At 44.3% G+C, this 21,834-nt stretch overlaps 1 protein-coding gene and 2 pseudogenes across 2 annotated transcripts; 1 reads left to right on the plus strand and 2 right to left on the minus strand.

The window, feature by feature from the left end:
* Window positions 1-538: 538 nt before the first annotated feature.
* LOC100832288 lies at window positions 539-21,470 on the minus strand (annotated as a pseudogene).
* Window positions 1,995-5,255, minus strand: LOC100831690 (annotated as a pseudogene).
* Window positions 6,953-14,283, plus strand: LOC100831997. Of its 2 annotated transcripts, none has more exons than XM_010238760.3 (4): window positions 6,953-7,112; window positions 8,452-8,550; window positions 10,819-13,726; window positions 13,895-14,283. In XM_010238760.3, the coding sequence occupies exons 2-3, from the start codon at window positions 8,464-8,466 to the stop codon at window positions 13,705-13,707; spliced, it is 2,976 nt and encodes a 991-aa protein (XP_010237062.3). In that variant the 5' UTR covers window positions 6,953-7,112; window positions 8,452-8,463; the 3' UTR covers window positions 13,708-13,726; window positions 13,895-14,283. The 2 variants fall into 2 exon arrangements, with proteins under 2 accessions (XP_010237062.3, XP_024310556.1); XM_024454788.1 differs by lacking the exon at window positions 6,953-7,112 and adding an exon at window positions 7,875-8,269.
* Window positions 21,471-21,834: the final 364 nt, after the last annotated feature.

A 21,834-nucleotide genomic window follows, 5' to 3' on the forward strand; every position in this document is an offset into this window, starting at 1 on the left:
ACATTTCGCACCAACACTTTTCAGTCCAGAGCGTCACATCAAACGGTTCCCATGTCCGCAACTAATTTAGCCCATTCATGATCAATATCTGCAGACTGCAGGTAAGTGCTTTAGAAGATGCATGGACCATCAGTATTCACAAACCGGCCAATGGGAGTGCAAGAAGCCAGCGACAGCGAGCTACACTAGTGCAAGAAAGTAAGGTCTGTTTACTTTTTCCTCCTTTGGCTTCAGAGAATAGACCAAGCGTTAATCCAATTACCTGGTCTTGAATCCTGACATTTCGAAAACGGACAATGTTTCTGGCGGACAATTCATTTTCGGACATGAAACAGTCCAGCCTAAAAGTGATAGTTGCATTCTTATGAGTCCATAACAGACCAGTCCAGCCCCATCCATTTCCCAACAAACACTTGAAGCTGACAAGCTGCACTCACATAACGTTCAGATTTCAGATAGGCATGAATGCATAACATTTCCACCGGCACATTTCTGTCCGTAGCATCAACGAGCTTAAGTAATAACGTAACTTGAGACAGTCACCACAAGTACGATCGTTTGCACAAAACTAGAAAAGTGGCAAGAAAACATATAGGCACTTTCCAGTATCAGGGTTGATGTTTAAAGACAAGAAAACATACATGAATGATTGGATATCAGACAACCTCAAGCAAACAAAGATGTAACAATGGAAGACAAGGTGAAATGTTTAAAGACAAACAAAAGAGGACTCAACCACCATTAAGGTGATGCACTTTCCTCGGAATAGTGGAGTGAGTAAAGGTGGGACGGTTGGGATGGGCCTCCATCGCTCTCTCGAAGGCGGCCTCAAAATCATCGTTTGGGTCGATTCGACCCCACAGCCGACTAATGTGGAGGTGGCGTAGGCCAGGCAGGCCTCCCAAGATCTTCACATCTTCCCCGACATGATTAATTGGGAGGCGCAGTTTCTCAAGGTTGACGAGTGAGGCCATCCATGTTGGAACACCCCAGAGTCCCTTCGCAACAATGACAAACTCCTGAAGGCCGTATGCAGATGGAGGATCAGATTCGGGAAACCAATCCTCCTTCAATATCTCGTCTGCTGGCCCGTTGATGCGAATTTTCAAAGACTGGAGGCCTGCTTTGCTTAGCTCCGCAATGGAAGAGACCACCTTCGCTGGCTTCACCGCCCAGTCTTTATATTCGAGACCAACGGAGTCGAATATTAAGCTCAGCTTCCTTAGGTTTTTCAGCTGGCCAAGCCCCACGAGAAACTCAGTTGACTTTCTATAAACATCGAGACGGCCGAGCACTTGTAATCCTTGCATGGCTACGTCTTCGTCTGGCACTTCAGCGTCACGAATGGACAACCATTCAAGCTGCCAGATAGTGGATGGAATTTCTATTATTTTGTTGTAATCCCGTATGTCAATCCCCAACTGTGGTAGCCTTGCTACTTGTTCCGGAAGCTTTGTCAGGCCATCACCTGCATAGTTGAACCTCAGGTACTTGAGGTGCAACAAATTGCCGATACCTGTAAGGTGACCATCTTCTAACTGAGAGCAGTCTTCGACCATCTTCTAACTGAGAGCAGTCTTCGTAGTCTAGAACACGCAACAGTCTGGACTCTGACAGTGATGGGATCTTCGCATTAGGCCCAAAAACATGGAGTGACCGGGCACTAGATATAACCAGACCCGCTGGGATCTCACCGCCATTCTGCAGAGACAACCGACGAACCTTATTCCGTGGATTAGGATTTACACCAGGTACACCTATTATAGTAACAAAGTTCTCTTCAACAGCCTTGGATACAATAAAATCAAGAACCGTGTCATGAACTCGACACGGTTGCTGGCTGGATCAAGCTCCTGTTGATGAGCTCGTTGAAACACATCTCTCCTGACTCATGCAATGTACAACCATCTTGCTTATGAATGAAACCCTCACCAATCCATCTCCTTATCAAATTCTCCTTATCGATGGTGAAATCTTCTGGAAATATCCTCAGATACAACAGACAAGTTTTAAGATGACGAGGAAGATCCCAGTAACTAAGAGATATTATGTTTACCATTACACCGTTGCTAGCATTTCTTAGTGCACGACCAATTGAATCCTTCACTCGCTCCCATGTATCCTTTTTACTTGCCTTTTCAGCCAACAAACCAGATATAGCAATGATCGCCAAAGGTAAACCAGCACATTTTTCCAAGATTTGACTGGAAAATTCTTTAAGGTGCGAAGGGCATTTTTCTTCAGAGCTGAATAGTCTTCGATAAAATAGTTGTCTGGAGTGCACCTCATCAAGAGGCCTCATATTATGTATATGGCCACTGAATGATGAACAACATGACTGAGCGACAAGATTTATACGAGTGGTGGTGATTATTATACTGTCAGAATTGCTTATGGGAAATGCATACTTGATATCATTCCATGTTTCCACCTTCCATATATCATCAACTACAATAAAGTATCTGCAAACAAAAATGAATAAATGTTATGCTTATTGAACACAAAGACGTACCTCTCTTTATTAATACGTGGCTTATTAGGTTTCGCTAAAAAAGGTTTTTGACCAAGAATTGCTTCGCTAATATGTAATTTATATGATATAAAACCACCATTATCAGTATGTACTTTTGAAGGCAAATCTAGAGATACAAATTTCATGTCATAAAAATCACATGTCAACAAAGTAATTTTTGGTCAATGCCTTGTCTTGAAGAAACCTAATACACCACATATTAAGAAAATAAGGGAGTATACTTTAGTTTGGTACATTAAAGGGGTCTTACTCTTTTGAGATGTCCACTCGACTCAAATTCTAGAGCTAATATCATCGGAAATAACCTATGTTTTGCTAATATCATCTCAAACAATTAAACCTTGCCAACACGACATACTGTAGAGAAAGAAAATGCCCCCTCCGAATGGAACTATTCCTCCTACCGAGCTTAATTTGAATGGTTAGGAAATTAACACTAAGGATAACAATCTCTACAAACTTCAAAAAAATCACTCAGGAAAAACAACATACTCCAATCCAATTGGAGTGAACAGTTAACAGTCTGAACTACGATCCAAGGGGAGAAGCAATGGCCAACTTCAAGTAAAGAGATCAACGAGCCAGATTGGAGGGTATCCAGTATTTTTTTTCAGACAGTTAACAATCTATCTTCTTGTTGTCGTCAGTTTTACCATTTGAATAATGGATTTTCACCGTAATGATTGTTTTCCTTGGTCCCGTTAGCCATAGCCAGTCATTTAAGACAAGTATAGAACCCCAAGGGCTGTGCAGTCTAATGAATTAAAAATATACTCGTATATATTACTTGTACAAACACTTAAGCTAATGTATTAGTTGCAACAACGGTAACTAAGTTTAGCCAATTAAGTTTGGATGCCAGAGCAAGCTCGGTCTCATCAAACAATAGGTCCACTGAAAAGCCAATTAAGACGGACCGGAAGCAGTACCTTTTATTTCTGTCGCTGAGGAAATCCCAAATCTTGGTGATAAGTGTCGGCAAGTCTTCCTTGGCAGCAGCAGAGTAACTCTTGTTCAACTGACTGAAAATTTTACTCATAACACTTACAATGTCTGAATTCTGCGACACGGACAAGAAAGCATCGCCATCGAACCCCCGTTTGAGCTCTTGATACACTTTGTTCGCCAGAGTCGTCTTCCCCAATCCTCCGGACCCAACAATGGCGACCACCTTGGGTGGCTGCTGCTTTGTCTCGCCGTCGTGCCCCAACAGCTGGACCACTTCTTCCTTGGGTCCATCAATGCCGACGAGCTTCAACGCATCTTCAAAAATGGCAAGAGCTCTGCGGTCAACCTGAAGAACAGGCCCGGTTTTATGCATCAATAAAAAAAAAATTAATACTCCCTCTGTTCCATACTAATTGGCACGGATTTAGTACAAGTTGCCAACGGAGGGAGTAGCTATTTTATCCAAAAGACGAGCTTTGCAGTCAACCTTGGACTTGTTGGAGACGGAAGCAACAGGCTCGCCAGACCTGTACCTGGCATTCGTCTGGCTCACCTCGTCGATCTGTTTCTTCAGATCCTCGATGGCCTTGGCGATTCGGTGGCGAAGCCCTTGATCTTGCCCATGAACCCGTCGGGCCTTGCAGCGGATTCATCGCCGGCGGCGACGCGAGCCATGAAGTCGTCGATGCTGTCCTCGGCTTCGTAGGAGAGCTCCCGCACCTCATTCATCCACACCTTGTCCTGCAGGTCAGGCTCCCCCTCCGCCTCCGACATCTTCTCCAGGAACGCGTCCATGGCGGCGAGCTCGCGCGAGAGAGAATCAATCTCGCCGCGGATCCCCCTGAGGCGCTTATACTCGTCGCTGGCCAGGGTCGCCAGCTTCCCCACAACGGCCCCCAAGGCCCCCGTCGCCGCGCTCACCAGAACCTCCTCCATCGGCGCTAAGGTCAGAGCACAGACCAGTGGCTAGCTGGTGCAGGATGAAGGGATGCTCCTTGCTCCTGGCACAATAATGTTGCAACTCTTGATTAGCTAAACTCGGGCACGAGACTCGCACTCGCGGAGTATACAATAGAATTTCTCTGCCAGCTAGCAAGCTATGCATGTGCAGCAAAGTGCATGATTCCACATCGGAAGATGGAAGGATTTAATTAATGTACCTCACGTTCAATGGAAGAAATACAGACTGAGATGCCCTTGTTTCTTCTAAATTCAGACTGCTCCTCCCAGGAACGATCGATACGCAGTAGTAATTGAGATGGATGCACGACACAGAAAGTCAACGAGCGGCCTGCAGGATATTCACCCAGAAGTAAAATTCTTGCAGGATGGACACGAAGCTCGCCGTCGACGAGCCACCGGATCTGTCTCGGCTCGGGCTCGAACCCAGCTCGGTCCGGCGCGAGAGCTGGCCCATGGCTACCGGCGGCGCGGCGAGCAAGGGGGCAGGCAGCAGCACTCATGGGGGAGCGCGGAGGAGTGACGGCGGTAGGCGGCGGCGGCGTCTTCGGCCTACCGAAGCCCGTCACCCTCAGCGACGGCAAGAAATCCAGCCTGTTGGCCGCCGCCGCCGTCCGGGCTTCCTTCATCACCACGAACCAGCGCACCTCGTCTTCCCCCATCTGACATCGATGCCGCCTTCACGCCGACCATTGCGGTCCCTGCACGGCGGCGGCGCGGCGGGGGTGGCGCCAGAGCGGGCCGTAGTTGGACATGGCGAATGGAAGGCGTCGGCGGCGAATCGAGGCTCGAGTGGACTTCGCTCGCGGCTGGTGTGGACTGTGGAGTATCTGGTAGCTCAGGCTGGGCCAAGGCCCAAGGCCGACCGTGAGATTTCGACTGTGGGCCTTAATTTCCGCGCCGGAGCTCGAAGGTGGAGGCCCACGAATCGCCGGCAGAGGCGCACGAGAGTAAATTACAAAAAACCACCTCGTTACGGACTAGAGTTTCACATGGGTACCGGTTTACGTTTCAGTTGCTAAAAACCACCGGATTAGCATAACCCCTCGCTTGCTAGCGTCTAATCACGTTTCTGACAAGTATGACCCACCGGTCAGTCCAACATGACGTCCATCGTGCCATTCTCTTCTTCCTCCATGCACTCCCTCCCTGTTCCCGTCGCAACGGGGGCGAGCAGCGGCGTGCGGCGCGAGCGGAGGAGCGACTGCGCCCAGGGAGCAGCGGCACGAGCGGAGGCAAGCAGCGCACGGGCGAGCGGCGGCCAGCAGCGACGACGCACGGGTGAGCGGTGGGCAGTCCCTGCAGAACCTGCAATCACCTTCCCCGTTGGAGTTGAGGATAGAGGCGCACCAGAGAAAGAATGGACGGGAGAGACGACTCGACAGCGAGTCAAATAGCCCATCAGCTGACGTGGCACCAGCTAGGACCTGACATGTGGGCCCGTCTCGTCAGTTTCGGGATTAGACGCTAGCAACAGAGTTGTTAAGTAAATCCGGTGGTTTTTAGTAACTAAAATGTAAACCGGTACCTATGTGAAACCCTCGCCAGTAATGTGGTGGTTTTCGGTAATTTACTCGGCGCATGAATCAACGATGGCGAGACGAATCAAAGCCCGAACCGGCGGCGGCCCTAATTTCCGGGCGGGGGAATGGACGAATGGGGCCACGGGATCGTTTCTTTATTTCCATCCCCGTTCGGCACCGGCGGAATTGGGCCGGGGCCTCCAGGGACGTGCCCGGCGGTGGCCGGAGATGGCCGCGGCCGGCGATTTTGGAGGTGGCTGACTAGATTTGGGGAGAGAGGCCCATGAAAAATTATGATGGGACTTCAGGCCCATGTGCGTTTGGGCTTTCCTGGTCATGATCAGAATTGGGCCCTGGCGCTGTAGCTACGTGAACGGTGGTCGCCTACTAAAAAAAACGAACGTTGGTCTCGACTAAGAAAAAAACCGGTGCAACGGGAACGAGGCGACTCGTATTTAGTCACCTTATTTTATATGACAAGAAATTCGTGTCAATTTTGGTTATTACTGAAACCGAACCGAGATTTTATAGGTTATAACCGAACATGAACCGCATTTTAATACGAAACCGTATTAACAGTAGTATAGAAACCGTATTAACCAGATCAAAAACCGAATGCACACCCCCTACAGTGAGCAGTTTTTTTCCGGAAAGGGGAGAAACCTAATGTGAGCATTGTGTATTGTCATCTCTGTGTGGACGGACTGAGACCTTGAAAAACGATTAACACATCCCTAACCTTGTTTGTTATTAGACACAAATTAACTGTTGAAAGAGGTTCCTTCTCAACTTGGTTATCACCCCAGGTCGATACAACATGAAAAGCATGGTATTCATGCTTGACGCGTTCCATCTTTATTTTGTCAGGGGACATGTAGCTCTACTGAGCTTGATGACCATTTTGTTGCTATCTTTATTCGTTAGCTCCAAACCAAGCAAGGAACCATGCTTCATGTAAAGGTAAAGGTAAAGGTAAAAGAAAAGGCAAAGCCCCATGTCCCATGGCGAATCAAGTTCCGAGTGCAGCACTGCAGCTTGCTAGAGCATTGGGAGTCGTTCGTCATTCTGTTTGCTTGTTTCCTCACCTCTCTTCACTCTTCATCTCGCCTGCCTGCTACGAGCTTCAACCAACGTATATGTGAATTAAGGTACTTCCTCCGCCGCATGCATGCATGGGTATTAAGGCAATTGTTTATAATAAAACTTCCTTGCGTAGAAAATAATCTCTTGAGGTCCCGTTCAATACACCCCTCTTCAAACTCGGAAACTCGGAAGGTTACGACGTTTTTTTTATGATTTTCCTTATTCTTTCTCTAGTTCTTTTGCCGCCTACTATTTTCTTTCTCATGCCTTCTTTCTCTCTACCAAGGGATCTGTCGCCTCAAGAATTGTTTCGGCGATCCCTCCGGTGAGCCTGTGCGGAATTGTGTCTACTATGATGCTGTAAAATTTAATCGCTATCCGACGGTCAAATCTCTGGCCAATTCCAAAATACCGAGTGTTGTTCGGATTTCTCGCGGCTGTGCCTGATAGCACGAGTGTCTGAATTGTTCGCCGGTTTCCCGCTGATTCAAGCATTTTTTCCGGCGATCCGTTCGGTGGAATTGTGTGAAAAAATTTCTACTACCACAACGGGAAATTTCAGCGCGATCCAACGGTAGAATCGCTAGGAAACTTCAAAACACGAGTACTGTTTGGATTGCTCGCGACCGTGCGGGACAGCACAAACATGCAACTTGTTCGCATGTTTTCCGCTGGCTCAAGGAATGTTTCGCTGATCCCTTCGGTGGGATTATGCGGAATTGTGTCTACTGATACAATATGAAATTTCATTGCGATCCAACGGTGGAATCACCCGAAATCTTCGAAACACCGAGTGTTGTTTTGATTTCTCGCGCCCCTGCATGACAGCACGAACATCCGACTTGTTCGCCTGTTTCCCGCTGGCTCAAGAAAGTTTTCACCGATCCCTTCGGTGGGACTGTGCGGAATTGTGTCTACTACTACCTCGTGAAATTTGGTGACGATCCAACGGTGAAATCTCCGATAAAATCGAAAACACCGAGTGATGTTCGGAGCTAGGCGAACAGGAGAGAAGGAAATAAGTTTAATGCCCATCGTGCCCTTTTTTATGAAGGGGTACGGAGTGATCTGGACCGTTTTGTGTTTTTCGTAAGAGAAGGGTGGGTGTATTAAATCAGAAGTCTAATTTCTTGGGGTTTGGATTTTTTTTTAAAGATCAGATCGGGAGGAGCAGATGGGATTCATACATTTTCTTTTGGTCCGTAGAGGAGCTTGAGGAGGGGTATGCCTCTCTTCTCTAAAAGCGGCCGTTTTGCCATTTACCAGAAGATTGTTTAGCATTTCTCTGTGCTGTGTGCGGGCAGAAGATTAAAAATTTTTTAGGCCAGGCAGAAGATTAATTACTCCGTAGCATTTGTATCCTCTTATCGAATTTCAAGCAAGCACTACTTCACTACTTGGCAGGCGCTGCTGCGGATGGCGCAGGCGCAGATGGTGGCGCTGATGGCGGTGATGGCCGCGATGTTGAAGCGGCAAAACAAACAGCAAACGCGTCCGCGGGAGGTGAGTTGTTGCTTCTTTCACCAGATCTTTTATATCCAAGTCGAAACAACCCACTGCTTGATTTTTTTAAACATGCAGGCATGCCACATCATCACATAATTAATTTGTTCACACCTATTTGGTGCAAAACTCATAATTTTGCACATGCATGCATGTTATTTCCATCAAGCTATTTCAAATATGTGAAGAATGTACAATTTTATTATATGTTTTCAAATTTGAATACTCCTTTTATGTTAACTAAAAATTTCCGCAACAACGTGCGGGGTATCATCGAGTATATGTAGTCATATGTACATTTGTGACGTATAGTTCTCAAATACATCCCTTGATTTTCTTAATAAAGCTCTGTAAGTCATTCTTTACTACTACCTCCGATCCATATTAATTGTCGAAATATTATATGTATCTAGATTATTTTTATGCATAGATACATCCATATTTGGACAAATTTGACACAACTAGCATGATGTCTCGCGCAATTGCGTGGGAAACATTTTTAATCATCTTAATTTTCTAACCGATTATATGTATTTTCTATTATTCATACAATATGTCGTTAGGAATAGATGATTAATCAACCCAGATATATATGTAGAAAAGCAGAACTAATTGATATTAGAACTCTTAGAAGTACTATGTTTTTAATTGACTTTATATTAAAATATAGAACTAAACGTTGATCAACTTTTGCATTAGACTGATTGATTGTCCGTAGATTATATAACTTAGTATAGGTACTTGAAGTTCAGATCGCCTATTGACCGCTTGTCTTTAACTGAGATAATCGATCATATGTGGCGTACGTCACATTTGTAACAAAAATTCAAATTCAAACGTGAAATTGATGGATTGGTTGTTTGCACGGGTAATCGTGTGTAGTTGATTATGTTAGTAGGTTGAATGTCCGTGATAGTGAATCATAATGCAATATTAAAGTTTTACTTGATTGCTCTATCGATACTCGGATTAAAGTTTAAATCATTTGAGCGAACTATTAGTAACTCGTCCTTGAAAAAAAATCACAATGAATAGAGCTAGTGTTACTACTAAATATTCTCGGGATTTACGAATAAAAAGAAAAGAAAATAAAGCTAAGAGGTCATAACATATTGATTGCCCAACGGTGTTTACATTTTGTGTTCGGCACCATACGGAAAAATTATTGTGCTATTACTAACTACAATATCTTTGGTCTATGTAGGTCTTAAACTACTTTGATGTCTTTTTGATAGCCCATCAAATATCATCCTATTGAATCTTGACCGTTAAATATCAAATCAATATTTTATGTAATTCAGATGACATGAGTCAAAGTAGGTGATATTAGCTAATTAAAGTTCAGAACACTTATCAATCTCTGGTCTTTATCCCATACGACTAATTATGCAAAACTAAAGTTCATATGAGAAAACTGACGAATCAATTTGTTTGCATTGATAGATTACGTGTACGTCAAATTATATTAAAAGGTACAATATTCATGATAACGAAGAGTTGAAAATTTTACGTAATTCTTCTTTCTATATTCAGATACAAATTTAGATCATGCGCTACTCATTTTATTTTTTATAGAGATATTTATAAGTGTTTGCTTGGTAGCAAATCATTTATTCATATTTGATGTTAAGTAGTAGCCGGTCTCGAAATTAGGGACGCGTGTTGACACGCAGAGTTATAAATCTTCAAATACACGTTAGTATCTTGTTCTTGAAAAAATATAGATATGGATTATGACTAATAGACTTAAGTAGCTTATTATTTAATATTTGCATGACCTATGAAGAAAAACAATATATATAAAATAATGTTGAAATTTGGCACCATAAAAACAAATTTAACTTAATTACCACCGATTATAACATATTGGGCCTATTTGGGCATGAAGTCATTTTAATGTTTATTATAGCCAATCAGATATAGTTCTAATTATCGCTAATTCTACAAATTGGGCCTACTTGGGTTTAAAACCACTTTAATGTTTAGAGATAGCCCATCAAACATACCCCCTCGTTAAATCTGGACCGTTAGATGTAAGATCCAACGGCCAGAATAATTGAGGTGATGTGGATCAACGTGGAGACTCCCCTCGGTACCCCTCATATTGCTTTTTGTATATAATAGATAGATTAATGGACCGTAGATTAATATGGATCGGTGGGAGTAGTTAAGGTGCCTCACAGACTGCCACCAGTACAATACTCATTTATGATTACCTGGGTATATTTTCTGAAGATCTGAAAACAAAATAAACTATAACTAATGCAGAGCTTTGAGGCAAACAATGTTGGAGAGGCCGTCACACGGATGATTCCTTATTTAGAAGATACAACCCAAGCAAATCAGGACATCTACTTTGATGGATGGAGTGGACTCGCTGCATCCAAGGTCCTTAGAGCTATAGCTCAAGACCCTCCACCATCTCTCACAAGCAAGTTTGATAGCATTATCCATGTCGACTGCTCAAGATGGAAAAATCGAAGAGCAGTACAAAAGGAAATTGCACATAAGCTAGAGCTTCAACAACAAGTAATGGATATCTTTTCCAAACAAGACGAGGATGATGATCTCAATGGGGTAGATGAAGGCCATAGGGTGGAGATAAGAGATGTGGGGAGAGCCATTCATCATGCCTTACAAGGACGCAGCTGTTTAGTGGTGTTCCACAATGGGAGCAACCAGTTGGTAGACTTCAATGATTTCGGCATTCCTAAATATACAGATGCATGGTCAAACCATGTTAGTAAGGTACTGTGGACATTCCGAGGAAGGCTCAACGTAGTTAAGGGAGATGGGCAAACAAAACCTAAAGTAAAGTCTATACCAAAAGAGCCCGATGAAGAACAGTTAACAGAAGGAGTGAACAATTCACAAATTTATCTCTACTCATATTTTGGTCCAACCAAATCTTATTGGATGGATATGTTACAAGAAGAGGCCAAAGAAATAGTTCAATATACAGATAGCCTTGATGCCACGGCAGAAGAAGCTACAAAGTGTTGCTTGTATCTATTGTCACTGGCTTGTCAGTACTGTGAAAACATGGACTACAATTGGGCTACCCATGCTTCCAACTATTGGGTTTGTGATGGGATTATACAAGGAGGTCAGTCTGACAAAGCATGGAAGGTTGCTGCTTCTCTGCATCAACAGATGCGACTGGAAGATTATTCACCTGATAGGAAGCCCCACTTTGATGACAAATTGGAGGCTCCCCCGAACCGGTGGGTTTCAGAAGTCGCCAAAGGGCCCACATATAGTTATGATCGGAATGTACATCCAGAGTCAACATCATTTTTCTTGACAAGCTGGCGAGATAGACTCGATGAACCATCAAACATGTTTCAACAGTCGAAGAATCTTTGTGTACTGAAACTATATCAGTGTACCTTCAGCTTTTATTCACCTCCTTTCTCTTGCTGCCGCAGCTTAAGATTCCTTGGTTTAGATCACTGCAAAGATCAGGGGCATGAGCAGAAGCAAAAGAGGCCAGCAATGGAGTTTTTTCATAGCCTGTGGGTGCTGGACATATGCTACACAGATTGGGGACCAGGAATATCCGAAGAGATAACTGAGCAAATGGTATCAAACATTAGAGAGGTACACATAAAGAAGGGAAGGATCTGGCGCCACAATCTTGCATGGCGAGAACTGAAAAACCTACACAAGCTTCTTGTAATTGAGCCTACAAGTCCATGGGAGACTGGCAAGAAGGACGAGTTCACAGATATGTTAAAGTTGGAGCTTCTTGACCTATCTAAGAATAGTACGATGCAAATTTTGCCAAGCCTATCAGGGGCAACTGGTCTCAAGATTCTTGTGCTCGATGGTTGTGTTGGATTGGATCATGTTGACCATGAAGAACTTCCTCCATTACTTGAATCGTTCAGCCTAGATGCAAGAGATAAAGAAGGAGATGTTAACAAGGAAGCTGCAATTGCTCGCATCTCCTTGGTCGGTTGTGCAAGATTGGTTAACTTCAGATTGGGTGGGTCATTGCCAAAACTTGCAGAACTGGATATTTCAGCCACAGCAGTCGAAATTCTTAACCTCCAAAATCCGGTTGTCCAGGTCCCAAGCCTCCAACAAATAATTTTGCTGCGTTGTTTGCAGCTCAAAACCATATTGTTGCCAGGAGAGGGTTTGCCGAAGTTGGGAGTATTTCAGATTGATTCGAATAGTCCCGGACAAATAATTTGGCCGTGTATGTGGGATGAGTCATTACTCCCTGGTACTTGCTGCACCTACACTGATGTTGCTATTGACAAGGTAGCTGCTGGCCATGAGCACAACAGTTCCGTGCAGTTTCAACCATCAGGCTGCCATTTGGAGATTGGTGAGGGAATTGCCTATAATAATATGGCAAGTGCACAAGGAGTCAGCTCAGTCATCTCTATGCTGAACAAGGCTGGGTCAATGCACATGCATGACAACTCTTCCATCACAACTGCTATCCCTGAACGCTTGGTGTCTGCAGGAAGGAAGAAAATTGGTTGGTTTCACCTAAAACAGTGCCATGTTGCAAGATGCCCAATGCTGCACACAATCTTCCCCTCTCATTACGAATTCAATTGCTTCCAAGAACTGGAGTCATTTTCGGCATCTGATCTGCTGATGGCCCGCTGCATTTGGAGCAAAGGAATGATCAGTACCCAAGAGGACCTGGCGGCTGGTTCCTTTGTGAATTTGCGGAGCATACAACTGCAGTCCTGCCCAAGGCTCACGTTTGTCCTCCCACTGTGGTCATTCACCTTGCCCAACTTGGAGACCCTCAAGATTGCGTATTGTTATGATCTAAAGTATGTATTCCCGGTGGACCTAGCAGGTATTGCTGCCAGCCATGGAAAACGTGTGCTGTTCCAAAATCTGAAGAGCATCCACCTGCAGGAGCTCCCCAAGCTGCAAAAGATATGTGAGGCCCAGATGATTGCTCCCAACCTTGAGACCGTCAAGCTCAGGGGCTGCTGGAGCCTCAGGTGCCTCCCGGCCACTGCCATCCCACATGGAGACAGCCGCCCTGTTGTGGACTGCGAGAAGGACTTGTGGGAGAAGCTAGAGTGGGACGGGTTGGAGGCCGGCCACCACCACTCTCTCTTTGTGCCACGCCACTCGTTATATTACAAGCAGGTCTTGCCTAGAGTCTCCGTCCTCCGGTGAACTGGCCTGACTTGATGAGGTACGTATTCTTCCAATTTTCTCTTGTTTCATGTATGCATCATATATACAGGGTCTCTATCTGCTATGTGCATCTTTGTTGTCATTAAAAATACGAATAGGGTTGATCTCCTCATTCAGGCATTCAGTTTTTTATTCTGCTCACGTTTGTCAGTTTTTTATTCTGTAGGTTTGCTGATGGCAAGAAGTCGTTGTATCTCTGTTTTCTACCGCGGCTGTTGCTGACCAAAGTTGATGGTGTGTTTATTGATGTGTTCGGATGATGGCTTGGTCTGGTTTGTGTCCAAATAATAGGGGCCGATGTGTCTAGGGTGTGCATATCACAGTAATGGAACCCTGTGTCAGATTGTTGCTTGCAGAAAATTGAAGTTTAATGTTTGTATCATTGTATCATTGTTTGTACTCCCTCCGTCGCGAACTAAGGGAGTATCATTGTGTAGCAGCATGTTAATGCTGGCTGAGGATGGCGTGATATGATCGAAATGTATTGTTGACTTTTTCGATCAAATATTCTGGTAATTTTTCCTTAGTATACTATGCAGTTTATGTTTTTTTCTAGTAACAACTATGCAGTTTATGTGTGCATTCCTCCCCAATTTTTATTTTTATTTTTGACGAAAAGCAGTAGGATATGCTTGTTCATTATATTGCAGTTAGGCCGTACGATACATTTCCATCTTCATCATAAGATCATACGAAAAGCAGTAGGATATGCTTGTTCATCGTATGAAGCAAACCTACAGAACCGCACACATTGCTCGGGTTAACCTAGGTAATAACCGAACCGACGGTGCATAAACAAGTCACTAAATGGGGCAATTTGCGTCAGAAGTTTGCTTAAATGGAATAAATTTATAGAAATTCCGCTAGGCATGCACAAATTATACTTCCTCCGTCCAACAAAGGATGTCTAAATTTTGACTAAATTTGAATGCATCTATACACTAAGTCATGTCTAGATACATCCAAATTTTGACAAACTTGAGACATTTTTTGTTGGACGGAGGAAGTAGAAATTCATAGATTCCGTGTCAAAAGGTGAAAGTAAACGGTCTGTTTGATAGGCATGCATGCACCTTTCAGTCCGGAGCATCTCATATCAAATGGTTCCACTGTCTGAAACTAAGCCAAGCATGATCGATATCTGCAGATAAGTGCTTACAGAGTAGGTGCATGGACCATCACTATTCACAAACCGGCCAATGTGGGTGCAAGAAAGTCAATGAGCTAATACTAGTGCAAGAAAGTAAATGGGGCTTAATTTATTTGATGATAACTTTGTACTGTAAAATTTACTCCGTCAACACTCTGCAACTTCCCCTCAATGTAGTCTGTTTAGATTTTCGGATTTTCCTCCTGTGGCTGCCGAAAGACCAAGCGTTACTCCAATAACCTGGCCTAGCATTTCGAAAACGGACAATGTTTCTGGTTTTCCAAAAGACTGCTGCTGCACCTAAACAAAGCAGTTTTCTTTTCCTTGCTAGTATTACAACTCTAACTCAATGCTTAATTGGAGAGGCTGATCCCCACACCACTAGTCCTCCCAAAATCCAGTACTCCTACTTACAATGCCAAAATGCGGATGTATCTATGTGTAAAAAGCGTTTAGATACATGTAATATTTCGACAAGTAATTCCGGCCGGAGAGAGCGGTAACATTGCCATTACAAACGGACGCAGTTTGTACTATTCATTTTCGGACAGGAAACAGTCCAGCCCAAAAGTGATAGTGGAATTCTTTTGAGTACATAACAGCCCCAGTCCAGCCCAATTCATTTTCCAACAAACACTTAGCTGACGAGATGCACTCACGTAACGTTCAGATTTCAGACAGGCATGAATGCATAACATTTCCACCGGCACTTTTCAGTCCAGAGGATCAACGAGCTACCATCTAGCAGATTGAAGACAAGACAACTAATTCATATTGCTTAGTTTGTTCCATGACAGATTTCTGTGGTATAGTGGTATCCCAGAACGATGTTTTCGGGCACCATGCGAAGATCCCGTCACTGTCAGAGTTCAGACTGTCGCGGGTTTTGGACTTTGGAAACTGCAGCCATTTGAAAGACGATCAACCATTTGGACTTTGATTATTGCTGATACCACAAAGAGGGATATGAACGGCCAGGCTAACCATCTTCCTCTTAAGACAATTCAATTCAGGGTACACAATTGACATGGTGTGTATCTGCTTCGGAAATGGATGCTATTTTTTTAATAAGTTATCCTGTGTTCAGATTCAAGCAGAGTAGTAGACTTTTGGCCTCTGAATCAAAGCATTTTCCTCTTAAGGCGAAGCGAATAACGCCTCTAAATTTCAGCCAAATACCATATTCCTCAAAATTCAATGGTTCAGAGTTCTTTCAGTATACACTTGATGGATTGCTCTAGCGATGAAAAGCATGCATGTGTTTACTGGTACTAGTCGTACACATACTCCTACTTGACAGTTATCTCCTGTAGCTGAATAACGTAACTTGAGACAATCACCACAAGTACGCTGTAACTGATCGTTTGCACACTACAAATGTGACAAGAAAAACATATAGGCACTTTCCAGTTTCAGGGTTGACGTTTGAAGACAAGAAAACATACATGAATGATTGGATATCAGACAACCTCAAGCAAACAAAGATCTAACAAGACAAGGTGAAATGTTTAAAGACAAACAAAAGAGGACTCAATCACCATTAAGGTGATGCGATCCTTTATCTTACAGTTCGGTGAAATCCACTTTCCTCGGAATAGTGGAGTGAGTAAAGGTGGGACGGTTGGGATGGGCCTCCATCGCTCTCTCGAAGGCAGCCTCAAAATCATCGTTTGGGTCAATTTGACCCCACAGCCGACTAATGTGGAGGTGGCGTAGGCCAGGCAGGCCTCTCAAGATCTTCAGGTCTTCCTCCCCGACACGATCCATTGGGATGCGCAGTTTCTCAAGGTTGACTAGTGAGGACATCCATGTTGGAACACCCCAGAGTCGCTTGGCAACAATGACAAACTCCTGAAGGCCGTATGCAGATGGAGGATCAGATTCGGGAAACCAATCCTCCTTCAATATCTCGTCTGCTGGCCCGTTGATGCGAATTTTCAAAGACTGGAGGCCTGCTTTGCTTAGCTCGGCAATGGAAGAGACCACCTTCGCTGGCTTCACCGCCCAGTCTTTATATTTGAGACCAACGGAGTCGAATATTAAGCTCAGCTTCCTTAGGTTTTTCAGCTGGCCAAGCCCCACGAGAAACTCAGTTGACTTTCTATAAACATCGAGACGGCCGAGCACTTGTAATCCTTGCATGTCTAAGACTTCATCTGGCACTTCAGCGTCACGAATGGACAACCATTCAAGCTGCCAGATAGTGGATGGAATTTCTATTATTTTGTTGTAATCCCGTATGTCAATCCCCAACTGTGGTAGCCTTGCTACTTGTTCCGGAAGCTTTGTCAGGCCATCACCTGCATAGTTGAACCTCAGGTACTTGAGGTGCAACAAATTGCCGATACCTGTAAGGTGACCATCTTCTAACTGAGAGCAGTCTTCGTAGTCTAGAACACGCAACAGTCTGGACTCTGACAGTGATGGGATCTTCGCATTAGGCCCAAAAACATGGAGTGACCGGGCACTAGATATAACCAGACCCGCTGGGATCTCACCGCCATTCTGCAGAGACAACCGACGAACCTTATTCCGTGGATTAGGATTTACACCAGGTACACCTATTATAGTAACAAAGTTCTCTTCAACAGCCTTGGATACAATAAAATCAAGAACCGTGTCATGAACTCGACAGCTCTTCACCTGACCAAATATCTTGCCTAACTTTGCTGGCTGGATCAAGCTCCTGTTGATGAGCTCGTTGAAACACATCTGTCCTGACTCATGCAATGTGTAACCATCTTGCTTATGAATGAAACCCTCACCAATCCATCTCCTTATCAAATTCTCCTTATTGATAGTGAAATCTTCTGGAAATATACTCAGATACAACAGACAAGTTTTAAGATGACGAAGAAGATCCCAGTAACTAAGAGATATTATGTTTACCATTACACTGTCGCTAGCATTTCTTAGTGCACGACCAATTGAATCCTTCACTCGCTCCCATGTATCCTTTTTATTGCCTTGTCAGCCAACAAACCAGATATAGCAATGATCGCCAAAGGTAAACCAGCACATTTTTCCAAGATTTGACTGGAAATTTCTTTAAGGTGCGAAGGACATTTTTCTTCAGAGTTGAATAGTCTTCCATAAAATAGTTGTTTGGAGTGCACCTCATCAAGAGGCCTCATATTATATATATGGCCACTGAATGATGAACAACATGACTGAGCGACAAGATTTATACGAGTGGTGGTGATTATTATACTGCCAGAATTGGTTATGGGAAATGCATACTTGATATCATTCCATGTTTCCACCTTCCATATATCATCAACTACAATAAAGTATCTGCAAACAAAAATAAAAAAATGTTATGCTTACTGACCTCTCTTTATTAATACGTGGCTTATTAGGTTCGCTAAAAAAGGTTTTTGACCAAGAATTGCTTCGGTAATATGTAATTCATATGATATGAAACCACTATTATCAGTATGTACTTTTGAAGGCAAATCTAGAGATACAAATTTCATGTCATAAAAATCACATGTCAACAAAGTAATTTTTGGTCAACGCCTTGTCTTGAAGAAACCTAACACACCACATATTAAGAAAATAAGGGTGTATACTATAGTTTGGTACATTAGAGGGGTCTTACTCTTTTGAGATGTCCACTCGACTCAAATTCTAGCTAATATCATCTCAAATAACCTATGTTTTGCTAATATCCTCTCAAACAATTAAACCTTGCCAACACGACATACTGTAGAGAAAGAAAATGCCCCCTCCGAATGGAACTATTCTCCTACCGAGCTTAATTTGAATGGTTAGGAAATTAACACTAAGGATAACAATCTCTACAAACTTAAAAAAAATCAGCAGGAAAAACAACATACTCCAATCCAATTGGAGTAAACTACAAAGTTAACAGTTAACAGTCTGAACTACGATCCAAGGGGAGAAGCAATGGCCAACTTCAAGTAAAGAGAATCAACGAGCCAGATTGGAGGGTATCCAGTATTTTTTTTTCAGACAGTTAACAATCTATCTTCTTGTTGTCATCAGTTTTACCGTTTGAATCATGGATTTTCACCGTAATGATTGTTTTCCCCGGTCCCGTTAGCCATAGGCAGTCATTTAAGACAAGTATAGAACCCCAAGGGCTGTGCAGTCTAATGAATTAAAAATATACTCATATATATTACTTGTACAAACACTTAAGCTAATAACTAAGTTTAGCCAATTAAGTTTGGATGCCAGAGCAAGCTCTGTCTCATCAAACAATAGGTCCACTGAAAAGCCAATTAAGAAGGATCCGAAGCAGTACCTTTTATTTCTGTCGGTGAGGAAATCCCGAATCTTGGTGATAAGTGTCGGCAAGTCTTCCTTGGCAGCAGCAGAGTAATTCTTGTTCAACTGACTGAAAATTTTACTCATAACACTTACAATGTCTGGATTCTGCGACGCGGACAAGAAAGCATCGCAATCGAACCCCCATTTGAGCTCTTGATACACTTTGTTCGCCAGAGTCGTGTTCCCCAATCCTCCGGACCCAACAATGGAGACCACCTTGGGTGGCTGCTGCTTTGACTCGCCGTCATCGGCCAACAGCTGGATCACTTCTTCCTTGGGTCCATCAACGCCAACAAGCTTCGACGCATCTTCAAAAATGGCAAGGGCTCTGCGGTCAACCTGAAGAACAGGCCCGGTTTTATACCGCGTATCATCAGAATTGATGCATCAATACAAAACTGAAATTTACTAGATACTTTTTGGATAAGAAAATTTGCTAGATACATATCGAAAGCAAAGAGCTTTGCAGTCAACCTTGTACTTGTTGGAGACGGAAGCGGCGGGCTCGCCCGACCTGTACCTGGCATTCCTCTGGCTCACCTCGACGGCCTGTCTTTTCAGATCCTCAATGGCCTTGGCGATCCGGTGGCGGGCCTTGGTCGGGCCCACCAGGCCCTTGATCTTGCCCATGAACCGGTCGGGCCTGGCGTCAGGCCCATCGCCGGCGGCGACGCGAGCCATGAAATCGTCGAGGTTGTCCTCAGCGTCGTAGGAGAGCTCCCGCACCTCATTCATCCAGGAACTGTCCTGCGGGTCTGGATCATCCTCCGCAGCCGACATCTTCTCCAGGAACGCGTTCATGGCCGCGAGCTCGCGGGAGAGGGACTCGATCTCGCCGCGGATCCCCTTGAGGCGTTTGTACTCGTCGCCGGCCAGGGTCGCCAGCTTCCCCAGCACAGGCTGCAAAGCCCCCGTCGCCGCACTCAGAGCCATCTCCATGGTCGCCAAGCTTAGGGCAGATAGCTTGTTTTTCTTTTCTTCTTCTTTTTGTGCACACAAGAGTAGCTAGCAGTAGCAGTGCAGCTTTGTATACAGGTCAACCGATTGGAGGCTCCCGGTTTGGTTTAGCTCTATTGCAGCTGATCTCAAGTCCTTGTCAGAACTCACAAGTCGTAGTGAGACTAGTGGGTATACATTATTCTCTGCCAGCTAGCTATGCCTGTGCAGCAAAGTCTATGTTTCTCTGTATTTTTTGTTTTGTTTTTTGCGATGACTCTGTATTGCTAGGTCTTAGTTTTAGGCCACTTTGATTCGCAGATGGAAAAAAACACGGGACTAAGAGAAACACTTTGCAATGAAATGTTCACTCAATCCTACAAGATTTTTAAAACGTGACGTGGATTTGTGTAACAAGGGATGTGGATTTGTATAACAATCCATATAGTACTCACTCTGTCCCAAAATAAGTGACGTGAATTTGTATGACAATTTATACAAATCCGCGTCACTTATTTTGGGACGGAGGGAATATATAGGATTGGTTTCATATGTACTTGTGCTCCAAAAACTTTAGTCATGTAGTAGTTTCCATTTTGCGCCGTGTCTACTCTGAAATGTCCCATATTTTTTCATCCTATAGCATCTGGGTGTGTCAAACCAAGACTAAGGACATGAAGTATCAAAGCCATGTTACACATATCATAGCAGTTTGGCATAAACATAATGGCCAATGGGGTGTAGGGAGAAAATCAATGATCGAGCTGTGTGTACCAGGGGATAGAAGGCAATATTATTGCTACTCATACTATATTGTTGCTTATGGTGATCTTCTGTAGTACGCATTACGCAATAGTACACACCCAATTGTACAAGAAAGTCAATGAACCCGTTGGATGACCTAGCAGAAGATCCATCGTGCAAAATTATTTGCAGCTTCTGCTACGAAAAAGCTCACTGTCTGTTGTTAAAACCTTCTAGCCTTTTTTCTACACAAGTTATGAATTCAGATTCCCAGGAAGAAGCAATCAACAGATAAATGTGAGCACCATGAAAACTGAGGCCTACACTGCACATCGTGTGAGTCAGTGAACAACCAAGACCGAGAGCCGTACTAACAGTCCTAAATTTTCCATTAAAGCTGAAATTGAAAATCAATTGAGGTGTTCGTGGAGAGATGGGAGGAGGAGTCGAGGGGGGGTTTGGGTAAACTGACCTGCAGTCCTGCAGAGTGCAGCAGCGGGCCGGTGGAGGGGGCTATGGAAACGGAGTCACCTGCAGTACTGCATAGTGCAGCGGCGGACGACGGAGGAGGCTGGGCTGCTCGTCGGAGGCGGACAACGGAGAGGGGACGCTCGGCTGAGGACAAGGAACAGAGGAGCGGCGGGCTGGCGGCTAGGTCTTTTCTCTTATGCGGTGGCGCAGTAGAAGAGGTGGCCGTGGCCGGCGATCCTCTCCAGTGTGGCGGCGCGCGGCGGCCAGGTCGGGGCTCGGGAGATCTGGGAGACGAGGAGCAGTCGGAGAGAAGAGGGATGCTGGACGCACGATCAGTGGAGAAAAGGATCGGACGGCGCCGCATGATAAGACTAACTCGCACACGTGTGCCAGTTAAATTTTATGTACCCAGATGTACCTCACCATTTGCATGCAAAGATCTCAGGTGCTACAGGTCTGCGGCAGGGATTAATCCGTTCGATACATGTAATATTTCGACAACAATTTAG

This window comes from Brachypodium distachyon, chromosome 4, assembly GCF_000005505.3.
Source record: "Brachypodium distachyon strain Bd21 chromosome 4, Brachypodium_distachyon_v3.0, whole genome shotgun sequence".
Classification (NCBI taxonomy): Eukaryota; Viridiplantae; Streptophyta; class Magnoliopsida; order Poales; family Poaceae; genus Brachypodium; species Brachypodium distachyon.

Bases quoted from the DNA above. Each gene is read 5' to 3' on its own strand.
- LOC100831997 (XM_010238760.3), top strand. From the start codon at position 8,464: ATGGCGCAGGCGCAGATGGTGGCGCTGATGGCGGTGATGGCCGCGATG. The intron at 8,551-10,818 runs GTGAGTTGTTGC...TAACTAATGCAG, and splicing joins AGCAAACGCGTCCGCGGGAG to AGCTTTGAGGCAAACAATGT.